General features: G+C 42.7%; 1 protein-coding gene across 1 annotated transcript; it reads right to left on the bottom strand.

Moving 5' to 3' along the window:
- Window positions 1–1708: 1708 nt before the first annotated feature.
- Window positions 1709–4307, bottom strand: LOC135236634 (olfactory receptor 11A1-like). Its single transcript, XM_064303106.1, has one exon. It carries the CDS (start codon window positions 3979–3981, stop codon window positions 3052–3054), a length of 930 nt encoding a protein of 309 aa, XP_064159176.1. The 5' UTR covers window positions 3982–4307; the 3' UTR covers window positions 1709–3051.
- Between the last annotated feature and the right edge of the window lie 8498 nt (window positions 4308–12805).

Raw genomic sequence — 12805 nt, 5'->3', positions numbered from 1 at the left:
AAACAACTCTCTCATCTGTGCGAATGAATGTTGTTCCAATGAAACTGCTTTGCAGAGGCTTAGAACTGTAGTCAACAGCTAAGGGACGTGGTTACAGCAGTAGTCGGTTGCGGGGAAAAATCACGCGTGGCAAATGCTCTTTTCTTGATTGTGTTACAAGCTCAAAATTATGCATGGGGCTCAGACTGGCGTAACACATTTATTTTCCATGTTAAAGATAAATAATATAAAATATTATCAGGACGTGTATTTAACCTGAATTGATCTGATCACTTGCATCATATACTGACAAATTTTCTAGAATCACAAAGCTACCAATGCGATGCTTCTCTTAAACAAAACAAATAATGACTCTAACTCGTATACAATAACCTGTAATCAGACATTCATAGCATCAAGTTCACTGCTCTTTAGTTTACAGATCAGACAAAGGTAATATAAGTAGGCTATTCCTTAGTGAAATAGATATTTTTTTAAAACTGGTAGCTATACTCTTCTTTTTAAAATAACAGATAACCTCTTAATGTGACACACTCTATGCCCTTACTGCGTGACACCCTGCACTCTTTCTGTATGAAAACCAGGCTATACTAAGGGGCAGAATGTCATAGAATTATACAGGCTATCACATTAATCTCGTATTGTTCATATTAATCTCCATTAGTCTACGGATGCTATCACATTAATCTATAGTTATTAATATGAATCTCCATTAGTGTACTGGTGACAGGCTGATTCACTAACTACCGATATGTAGGCCTACAGAATAAGTACCCATTCAGCTCGTCACGGTACTCATTGTTGCTATGTTACGAACTGCACCGATACACATAGCACGAGATCCCCTCGCCTCGTTTGTTAGGCGAGCCTAGCTGCAGTGATGTGCTACTATAAACCAAGCTATCAGTTAGCTAAGAGAACCAAAATGAATTCATTATCTACGGCAAAAAAGACTATTAGTGCTCTAGTCTGCTAACGCTGATAATAAAAATACAAGCAGAGGCTTATTTTACATTCATTCCTCAGTGATAGTACTGCATTTTCTTTGGTGAATGCAAAGTTAACATGACTCGTTTCGTCAGCAATCGCCATTTTACTGTCGTTGCTAGTCTAACGTGGTGATGCTAAACTACGGTCAAACTCAGCATTTCCTTTTCTTAATGATTACCGTTACTATTCATTCAAGTTTACAATGTCATTACATTATTAGATGGTGTTTATGGTCCACTTACCTGTGTAAAAGATAATACAAAATATTATCCGAGCGGGTATTTCACCTGCAGTGAACCGATCACTCGCATACTGACGAAGTTTCTAGAATCACGATGCTACCAACGCGATTCTGAAATACTAGTCTCATTGCGCCCTCTGTTGGCCAGGCGTAAGTAGACCATCTTTTACCAGTAATGACGTAACAAAAAAATAAAAACTAGCTACATCCTTGATTTACTGAAAATATTTTCGCTGCACCTGTTTCAGTCACTAGCTTACATGAGTAGGCTACTCTTTGGCATGACTAGAATTAATTTGGCAAGCTGATATCAAATGATTTTGCACCTCCCGATGGTCACCTTGTCGACATACAAAACATTAAATAAAAACAATATAAAGTGAAGTTTAAAAGCTAAGAAGGGGAAATGAAAACGGCAAATAAAAAGTTGGCACATTCAAAAAATATGATCAAATTTTATTAAGGTCCACGGGGTCCATAACCATTCAAAACAAAATTGTTGTTATCAATCAGGGTGAAATTTTGGATAGTTTCTTAATTTTTTATGATGTGGAGCAATTTTCAGTTAACATCTGAACAAATTAACAGAAGTTCTCAGCACCCAGAGTGACACTGCAGGATAATGGTATAATCCCAGAGTGTTGGGCTTAGAAGTAGCAGATTCTCACGCAGGGCAATGTCACTATATCTCCGGGAAAGCTACTTAACCTGCAGGCCTACTGCCGCAATGAATATCCATCAGTATGAATGGACGGTAAAAGTAACATGTTAGTTGCCGAGTAGGCCTAATGTAAGCTGAGTTAGTTGCGTTATAGGCTATATATCACTTTGACAGTCATAAATATTTAAATGTGAACTCCCTTTCAATGTCTCCTTTATTCAAGCTGTGGAAATTTCACAAAATATGAAACCGCATAGGCTATATTACGTAATTTACAAAAGCCATTGGTATATTTGGGTAAGAAAATTATTCTACGCACATTTTCTTAAAGCAATACCTACAGTTGGAATTCTTGTGGAAAACCCCTCCTCAAATCGCACTGCCAGGGCCATGGTAGTGGTTGAACAGTTTTTAGGACTAATGCTTGTGGTCGGCGGCTGACAGCAGCACGTGCTGGGCAGCTGTGCCGGAGGTAGTCTAATAGGCTACACACAATTCGGGCTCTACGTCTTTTCGTTTGGTTCAGCGTCGTCGTCCAATTGTCCCTTGTTCATTCACTAACTAAATCATAATTCCATGAGTAAAAATAAATGTGTGCGATACGCAGTCTACTTTTAGGATACACAGAGGTATTTTTTTTACAGCATATGATTATTTTTCATTTTGATTTATTGAATATCACATTAATTCACTTTCTTACGGATGATATAGGCTAGTATTTGTAATTTAACAGCGAAAGGTCACCGTTGGATATAGGATACATTCGTTTTTAACATCCAGGCGCTCGGAAGGTGCGCGCCTGACCATTTATCTGCGCGTGGAAGACCTAACGTAGGACACGGATTGCGGTTTTTAACCATGAAGCAGTTTCACTGTGCAAATACCGAGGCTAAAATTGTACAGGCTACAGTCTGCCAGGCACATACCTGTATGCGCGAGAGAATGAATTAAAGTAGGCTATACAGGGTTTGCAAACGGAATTACTTCACAAGAAAAATGACTCCATCTTCATGAAGATGTAGGTAGTAAATGAGACGACTCAACTGGTAGCAATTCAAACGCCTATAGCTATATCAGCTCCAAATGTAAAATTCAATCACTCGCGGATTTTCAAAAAATCTATCTTTTCCAACCTGGACAGCAAAGTAGACACACTTCTTTATTTCAGAGCATGTGTTTTCTGGATGCAAACTCTAAAGATTCTCCGGCGGATCTGGTTGAGTCTCAGGCCATAAATGAGGGGATTTAGGAGCGGTGGAACAATGAGGTAGTCCAGGGACATGAAATTGCGGAGAGCCTGCATACGGCTGGTGGAACCATAACGAGTGTTAAAGAGGTCAAAACCGAGTGCGATGAAGAAGTTGGACAGTGATATTAAATGGGGCAAACAGGTCTGCATGAACTTACTTCGTTCTTTCGGCGATCGCACACATGCTCTGACGATATAAATATAGGAAATCACAACCAGCACTGATTGGCAACTGTGATAAAACATGAGAATGTACCCGTATATGTTGTTGATAGTGGTGTCCACGCATGACAGCTTTACCACGGCCCAGGCTGTGCAGTAAATCTTTTCGATGTTGAATCCACAGAGGGGCAGCCTGGCTACCAGGGCCGCCACACCAGCAGATTCACAGATGGATGAAAGCCAGGTAAAAACAAGCAATTTCATCACCTTCCGAGGCGTGATGATGGAGTGGTAATTGAGCGGCTTGCATATCGCGATATACCTGTCATAAGCCATAATTGCTAACGTAGTATATTCGCAGTATACGTAGCTGTATAATACAAAAATTTGACCCAGACAGGCTTTATACGAAGTAACACTCATGTCAGATGAGAGGTCCACCAATATTTTAGGATAAAATAAAGAGGCACCAAGTATACCATTTACACACAAGTTACACACGAATACAAGCATGGGCTCATGGAGCGTTCTCTCCAAAATAATTGTCACAATCAAAGTCAGGTTCGCTAAAAGAGTAAAAAGGTAAACAAGAAGAATCAGGATGAAGTATGTGTGTTTGCTTGACACCGTCTCATGCAGTCCTTGTAGAAAAAACAATATTTCAGTTGAGTTCCCCATGGTACTTTTATAGCAGACGTGTAAAAAACGCCGGAGAGGTTCCGAGATGTTGTTGCATCGCCTTTTCTGGTGATAATTTCTCCTGCATCGCAAACAGGAAAAGTACTGACGGTCAGCAATAATCAGTCTGTTTGTTGGTACGTAGGCTTGTAGGCTTCCTGCTCCGAAAACACCAAGCTCGGATATTACGTGTCCACAATGGTTGTCGTTTGAATAAATTACAACGAAGTATAAGGCTGAAATCCTCCAACTGCTCTTGAAATTAACATGAATACTTTCATATTACGAAAAATAATATTAAAAGTTCCTTATGTTCAAGCCAAAGGGCCGAAGACTTCATTTGGTTTCTAACTATATAGAGAAAGCTACAGGCAGAAACATTTAATGCCTGTGCCCACCGTATCGGGCTTTATATCTGGATTGTGTAAATGGCCTTTGAGATTTGCCAGCGAATCACCGTCCTCACCGAATCTGCTTAATGAATTGATGTCCTGGGAGAGAAAACTAGAGAAAAATAACACATGCAAGAGTTAAACGTGATGACGATGATGATGATATAGTTATATATATAGTTTCACCAGTGCAGAACATTACATTAAAATAGAGACTTAGAAGACATACAAAGCACATCCTAAGCAAACATTAAAATAACAACTAAAAAAACAGACACTCTGACAACTGTACAACTGTACGAATAGAATGTGTGTACTCCGCATGCATGAAAAGTGGTTTGTATAACGCATATATGTCCACAGTTCAGTACCTGTTGCCTTACAAATAAGACTCTTATGAGCATACCGTAAAACTGGCACAGGGCTGTAGTGCTATAAGATTGCACCGGAATGCCATTCTGGCACTTATTTTTAATAGTAAAAAAAAGGTCATTTTAAAATGAACAACAAATTGTCAAAGCATCAAATAAAATCAATAAATGATATTAGGCCTATTTCCCTCGACTAATAAATTGTCTTAAGAATGATTTTATAGGGTATTTCACTCATGTTAACCCCACAGATAGGTCTACACCTGCGACCACCATCCGTGAGCCTTTATTCAACTTTTAAATATAGACGATAATTATCGTTCTACATCCTAATGTGCTGTTGGCATGTTTTGAGATTTTGGTATTTAGTTAATTGCATTTGTTCAGGGTAAACTTAAAAATTTTTTTTTTTTATTTTTAGAAAATGTGTCCTTGTTTTTAAAATGCTCCATTTCGCATTCCTATATTTAACAGTGTACCATATAGTGTGCTTTTAATTACAGTTTTGATATAGCCCAATAAAACATGCATGTTATAAAGACACGTGTCCATCCCATCTTTTTACTTTTTTGTTGCACTTAATTTCAATGCAGCATTCTGTTGGTCGCTGAAGTGATATATTGTATTCAGTTTTTAACTCATTCTACCTACTGTCTGGCACCTACAGCGCAGCCTGTCGTTTATCTGGACTAATTGGCTATTTTTGAAGGTGACGTCATACAATACTGCGCTCTGGCACTAAAAAAAATAAAAAATAAAAAATAGCACTACACCACTGCCTAGAGGACATGATTTGACCCTACATGCCAGCTCAACCACTCCACTCTGTTTCACTGGGACAACTTGCCCTCCCTGCCATCCGGGTGAAAGGTTCTCGCTCGCTGCCAAATAAATATAATGCAATGTAAATCTTTCGGTATCAATTCGCTCAAATTCTCTCCATAACTCAGTTCAGCCCCCTCTCATAAGCAATTACTTAATTCAGTCTCTTTTCAATATCAGTTTTCTCAAATAACACCAATTCCACAATCTATGTGGTGTTTGTATTCAATTTATATGGATAATACTACGGGAAAATAATTACTATAGAGTATGAACATGGATTTTGCAAGTAATGAATGACTGACAACAGAATTATTTTTAAAATCTATATTTAGATTCTTTGATTTTCTATGTTCCTGACTTTTCACGGTAAAAAAGTTAAATTATCATTTTCATAAGAATTTATAATCCGTAATATTAATTTGAACAGTCTCTGAAACTACTGCAAACCAAAAATGCTTTACTCACCGAGGTACAAGTTGATGTGAAACAAAATAAATGCTACAGAAAAAAAAAAAACATATGCTTGCCATTACCATTTCTTTGTCTAGGAACCCCAAGGATGAGGTGGCAATGGCTGGTCCAATAAGTGACATTTGTTGACCAATGAGCACACAGGGAGAGCTTCTGAAGGGCATTCCAAGACGCAGTCCTGAACTGTCTGATACATCCATCATTTATTGGCAAGAATCAGAATCCCCACACATTGGGCACACTCATAGAATGGGTCCACCAATACCTTTCACCACTGTGATCTTCAAACACAACGTTCTACCTCATCTGGACTTGAGGTGGCTGCAGCTGTCTGCACAATGCGCCATAGGATAGAGAGAAAAGGATGATAGCAGAGACTGAACACCAAAATTCAAAAAGTTAAATAACAACAGACCTCATTAAAAACATTGTTCTATATATTTATTGCTTTATCAAAGATATATATATATATATATATATATATATATATATATATATATATATATAGGTGATATTTTTGTCAATATCTAAGAAAAGAAATTAAGAGACTAAGCGTAAAAAAGAGACTCATTCCAATTAGCATCTGTCTGCTTTTTCCCGCTCTGAATGTACTATAAGTGCCATGTTTTCATACACAATACAACGCAACCCATACCCCACAAAGTTTCGCGTGAAACTAAAAAAATAATGTGAACCAAACCAGGCCACTAGAACGAGATGGCTTATATTACTTCTGGTAATATCTACAACTGCGTGGCATCTTTGAATCCTTTAGTTCTGCTGTTTATAGATAATTATTGTATTGTTGTCATTTTTATGAAAACATTTTTTGGGGGATATTGATTTTCCTATCTGAACAAAGTTCGAGCCGGCCGTACCAACAAACATTCACTTCAGAGTATGTGTTTTCTGGCTGCACATTCTAAAGATTTTCCGGCGGATCTGATTCAGCCTCAGGCCATAAACTAGGGGATTTAGGAGCGGTGGAACAATGAGGTAGTCCAGGGACATGAAATTGCGGAGAGCATGCAGACGGTCGGTGGGACCATAGCGAGTGTACATGAGGTCAAAACCTTGTGCGATGAAGAAGTTGGACAGAGCAATTAAATGGGGCAAACAGGTCTGCATGAACTTACTTCGTTCTTTCGGCGATCGCACACATGCTCTGATTATATAAATATAGGAAATCACAACCAGCACTGCTAGTGAAAGTTGAATAGCCATGATAATGTACCCGCATATGTTGTTGATAGAGGTGTCCACACACGACAGCTTTACCACGGACCAGGCTGTGCAGTAAAGCTTTTCAATGTTGAATCCACAGAGGGGCAGTCTGGCTATCAGGCCCACCACAACAACTGATTCACAGATGGATGAAAGCCAGATTAATAACAGTAATTTCATCACCTTCCGAGGCGTGATGATGGAGTGGTAATTGAGCGGCTTGCATATCGCGATATACCTGTCATAAGCCATCACTGCTAACGTACCATATTCGCAGTACACGTAGCTGTATACTAGAAATATTTGACCCAGACACGCTTTATACGAAGTAACACTTAAGTCAGATAAAAGGTCCACCAATATTTTAGGATAAAATATGGAGGCACCAAGTATACCATTTATACACAAGTTACACAGGAATACAAGCATGGGCTCATGGAGCGTTTTCTCCAAAATAACTGTCCCAATCACAGTCAGGTTCGCTAAAACAGTAAAAATGTAAACAAGAAGAATGAAGATAAAGTATGTGCGCTTGCTTGACACTGTCTCATTCAGTCCTTGTAGAAAAAACAGTATTTCAGTTGAATTTCCCATGGTACTTTTAGCGCAGATGTGTAAAAAACGCCGGGGAGGTACCGAGATGTTCTTGCATCGCCTTCTTCGGTGATAATTTCTCCTGAAGCACATACAGCAGAAATACAGACGGTCTGCAATAAGCAGTCTGCTTGTTGGTACGTCGGCTTGTAGGCTTCCTATTCCGAAATCACCAAACTCGGATATTACGTGTTCACAATGGTTGTCGTTTGAATAAATTACAACTAACTATAAGGTTGAAATCCTCCAACTGCTCTTGAAATGAGCATAAATACTTTCATATTTCAAAAAATAACATACAAATGTCCTGATGTTCAAGCCAAAGAGCTGAAAACCTCGTTTGGTTTCTAACAGTATAGAGAAAGCAGCGTGCAGAAAGATTGAATGCCTGTGCCCACCATATTGGGCTTTATATCTGGATTGTGTAAATGACCTTTGAGATTTGCCAGCTAATCACCGTCCTCACCGAATCTGCTTAATGAGCTGTCCTGAGAGAGAAAACAAGAGAAAAATAACACATGCAAAATGTGATAATGATGCTTATATAGTTAATTAATCCTCAATAGGGAAATTCCCATTGTCACCAGTGCAGAACATTGCATTAAGATAGAGACTTAGAAGACATACAAAGCACATCCTGAGAAAACATTAAAATAATGATTTAAAATGACAGGCACAGGGGATCTGACAACGGTAACTACAGAACTACACAACACCCTTAAGAATAGAATGTGTGTACTCTGCATGCATGAAAAGTGGTTTGTATAATGCATATACACCGATCAGCCTCAACATTAAAACCACTTGCCTAATATTGTGTAGGTCCCCCTCGTGCCGCCAAAACAGCTCTGACCCGTCGAGAGTTTTTAAAATCATGTGGAAATAATTCACCCTCTAACAATATCTTAGCTTTTTATAGCCCTGTAGCAACTAATAATTTAATAAACTACCAATAGTCTAATAACTCCCAATAATGTAATCCATTTCAAATTTTTTATGTAATAAAAAGCCATAATGTAATATGTAGTAGTCGTAGTAGTAGGCTAGTAGTAGTAGTGTACTTTATTGATCCCTGGGGGGCATTTGCACTGTTGCAGCATCAAAGACAACAAAGCTACACAATCAGATACAAATTTAGAGTAGATACAAAATATAAGATACAAATATACAGTAGATACAAATTTTTACAGAAATCCAAATACACCAGAGGACACCTTCAGAGGTGGAGTCCATGCCTCGATGGGTCAGAGCTGTTTTGGCGGCACGAGGGGGACCTACACAATATTATATAGGCGGTTTTAATGTTGTGGCTGATCGCTATATGTCCACAGCTCAGTACCTGCTGCCTTGCAGATATGACTCTTATGAGCATACAGACAAAAATACACAACTTTTTATTCAGGGCAGAGAGTTTTCTATTCAGTTTGCAGTGACACAGTTATAAAAGGCTGTACAGTTACTTGCTGCACCCGTTTAGATTGAAATACACTGGTTCAGGATCCGATTTATATTTGAATGGTATACAAAAGACAACAACATGAGCACAATCCGGGGTTGTTATTATATTTGAGGGTGTGATTTGAGTGTATGAATTCAGGGTGTGTTTTCAGGGTGTGGTTGCTAAGAAGAACATACATAATAAACAAAGTGATTATTTGAAAGTGTAGTAATATACACATACAAATCAAGAAAGCTTATCTACTTAAGTAGATAACAAGAATGTTAACTGATGAAAATAAATTATGACTGCAATACAGCTATATTTAAAAGGCATCTTATTGTGAATCTGAACATAGCAATAACATTTATACAGTGCTATAACTATGCTAACCTGCAGTAGCCACTTAGATGCAAACTGTAGCAGGTGTGGAAGAACATGCTGTTTAATCATTGTTTTACATTATATATATACTCAAACATATAAGTGATTAGGAATATATTCTTTTAACAGTTTTCATGTATCATAACTGTCAGGGTTCTGTGTTTTCCCTCTGTCTTTCCTTGTTGGGCCGCCAGATGGCGGCACTTCTGTTTTGTGTCCTGCTCCCCCTGTTTAATTGTATTATTGTTTTCAATGGTTCAATTATTGTTTTTTGGTTGTCTCGTTTCCCCTTCCCTCTCTGAGGCCTGATTGTTCATTGTGCCCTCCTGTATCTCGTCAGTGTCGTGTCTATTTAAATTTCCCTTCTCCCTGACTGAGGTGCTGGATCCTTGTTGCTTGTTTGTTAGTGCGTGCCTCTGATTGTGTTCCTGCCCCGTGTGTTTCTGCCCATGTTCTGTTTTCAACGTGCTTTTGGACTTTTGTATTTTCTTGTTTCCTGCGTTTTTTGAAGTTTTTCTTTGTTTTGGTGAGTTGCCCTGCGAGGCTTTTTGTTCTCTTTTTCTCCTGGAGTTGTTAGTAAAGTCTTTGTTCATCCTAGTTTGGAGTTTTGTGTTTTTTCCCCTCACTCTGCATTTGGGTCCATTCCCTCGCCCACCCTGACAGAAGGATCCAGCCACCTCTGAACCCAGCGGAGTTTTTCCCCCCCCCCCCCCCCCCCCCGGTGTTCAGCAAGCCGGTGGTGGTTGGGGGGACCTCCGGGCCAAGTCCGTTGGGCAGGCCCCCCTGAAAAATAGTTTACTATGCTGGTGAATGGATGGTTCAAATCACTGTGGAGAGTCGGTCAGAACTCTGGCTTTGCTTATTGGTGGGGTTCCAATGACCAGGCCGTAGTTGCAATGAAGGGTTTTATTGACATTGATCAAGGTGTGTGTGTGTGTGTGGTCTCTACAAATATAAACAAAATATAAAATACAGAATTAGCTGTACATAATAGACCCTTTCCAATATACATGTTGCCAATAATATCTACCTAAACATAACATGTATATTCACTATTAATCTAATTAACCTACAGTCTGTAAGAACCTATAAAATACACTCCCCAGATCCCTCTCTGCCTAAGAAGCGATATTCGCATACGGTACACGAGACTAAAGTATGCACCTCTGCGTGCAAGGCACATGGGCGCTAAATGCGCATGCGCAAGTGACCGAAAGTAGGTCAACTCCCCAGATTAACGTACCTTACTTAATGGCACTAGCGATAAACTAACTAATAATACTAATTTCGCTTCCATTATACATCCATAAACATAAATACCTCACAAAAAGGGCTGTCCATTTACTATATAAATCCTAAGCATCATTAATAATCTTTACGCCATCTAGCATTCGTCAATGCACACGGTAAACAGGCTCAAACCGATTACAACGGCACAATGCTTAGTTACAGTTCTGAACAGTAAATGCAACGGTCGGGAAACCCGGAAGGCAACTTACGGTTTCATGAACGCACAAAACACCTTAACTAGCCTTATTACAAAAAACAGAACAGAGAACTGTGGTATTAAACCGTTAAGCTAAAAGTTCTTGTGAACTTGCGTTCGGCTATGCTGTACCGGAGCGCCCGTTTTCCTCCTCTAATTTTCTTCTCGCGCGATTCAGGAGGCACTCCCGCTTCCAGCCAGTGATTGGCTAATCAGTCCCCACCTCTTAAAGGAACAGGACAGCCTTTTTAACACCCCCTGTCCAGTAGACAGTGGGCGGACAGACTGTTTGACACATGCCAGGGGTCGCGCCCATTTTTGGACTTCGCGAGGGAGTTCCGCGCTGTAGCCGCACAGGCGGACCTGCCCCAGTCAATAGTGTGCCAGTTGTTTAGGGACAACATGAGGGACCCCCTCCACGGCGGGCTAATTTACTCTGGCCTGGAGGGGTGTTGTGACTTTGAAGTCCTGTTTGCAACGGCACTCCACTGGGAAGAGTATCTCCGGGGGGCCGCGGATATGCCCCCTCTGGCAGAGAGGTACTCCCAGCCCAGCGCACCGGAGCCCGCCGTCCCGCAGGAGCTGCTCACCCGGCCCGCTGTCTCGCAGGGGCCACCGCCACCTGCTCTGCCCGCTGTCCCGCAGGGGCCACCCGCCACCTGCTCTGCCCGCTGTCCCGCAGGGGCCGTCTCCGCCGCCTGATCTGCCTCGAGCCCCGGAGAGGCCTCCAGAGCCGCCTCGAGCCCCGGAGAGGCCTCCTGCGCCGTCCAGCGCCCAGGAGAGGCCGCCTGCTCTGCCGTTGTCCGCAGGGGCCGTCTGCTCTGCCCGTTGTCCCGCAGGGCCCCTGCTCTGCCCGTTTCTCGCAGGGGCCGCCTGCTCTGCCCGCTGTCCGCAGGGCCTCCTCCGCCTGGTCCACCTCGAGCCCCGGAGAGGCCTCCAGAGCCGCCTCGAGCCCCGGAGAGGCCTCCTGCGCTGTCCAGCGCCCAGGAGAGCCACCTGCTCTGCCCGCTGTCCCGCAGGGGCCACCGACACCTGCTCTGCCCGCTGTCCCGCAGGGGCCACCCGCCACCTGCTCTGCCCGCTGTCCCGCAGGGGCCGTCTCCGCCGCCTGATCTGCCTCGAGCCCCGGAGAGGCCTCCAGAGCCGCCTCGAGCCCCGGAGAGGCCTCCTGCGCCGTCCAGCGCCCAGGAGAGGCCGCCTGCTCTGCCCGTTGTCCCGCAGGGGCCGTCTGCTCTGCCCGTTGTCCCGCAGAGGCCGCCTGCTCTGCCCGTTGTCTCGCAGGGGCCGCCTGCTCTGCCCGCTGTCCCGCAGGGGCCTCCTCCGCCTGGTCCACCTCGAGCCCCGGAGAGGCCTCCAGAGCCACCTCGAGCCCCGGAGAGGCCTCCTGCGCTGTCCAGCGCCCAGGAGAGGCCACCTGCTCTGCCCGTTGTCCTGCAGGGGCCGCCTGCTCTGCCCCGAGCCCCGGAGAGGCCTCCAGAGCCGCCTCATGCCCCGCAGGGGCCTCCAGAGCCGCCTCATGCCCCGCAGAGGCCTCCAGAGCCGCCTCGAGCCCCGCAGAGGCCTCCAGAGCCGTCCAGAGCCCCGGAGGGGCCGCCTGCTCCGTCTGTTGTCCCACAGGGGACGCCGCGGCCTGCCCTGG

Source organism: Anguilla rostrata, chromosome 12 (genome assembly GCF_018555375.3).
Source record: "Anguilla rostrata isolate EN2019 chromosome 12, ASM1855537v3, whole genome shotgun sequence".
Taxonomy (NCBI): domain Eukaryota; kingdom Metazoa; phylum Chordata; class Actinopteri; order Anguilliformes; family Anguillidae; genus Anguilla; species Anguilla rostrata.
Note: the sequence above shows the minus strand (reverse complement) of the source record. Positions and strands in the feature narration are given on the sequence as shown.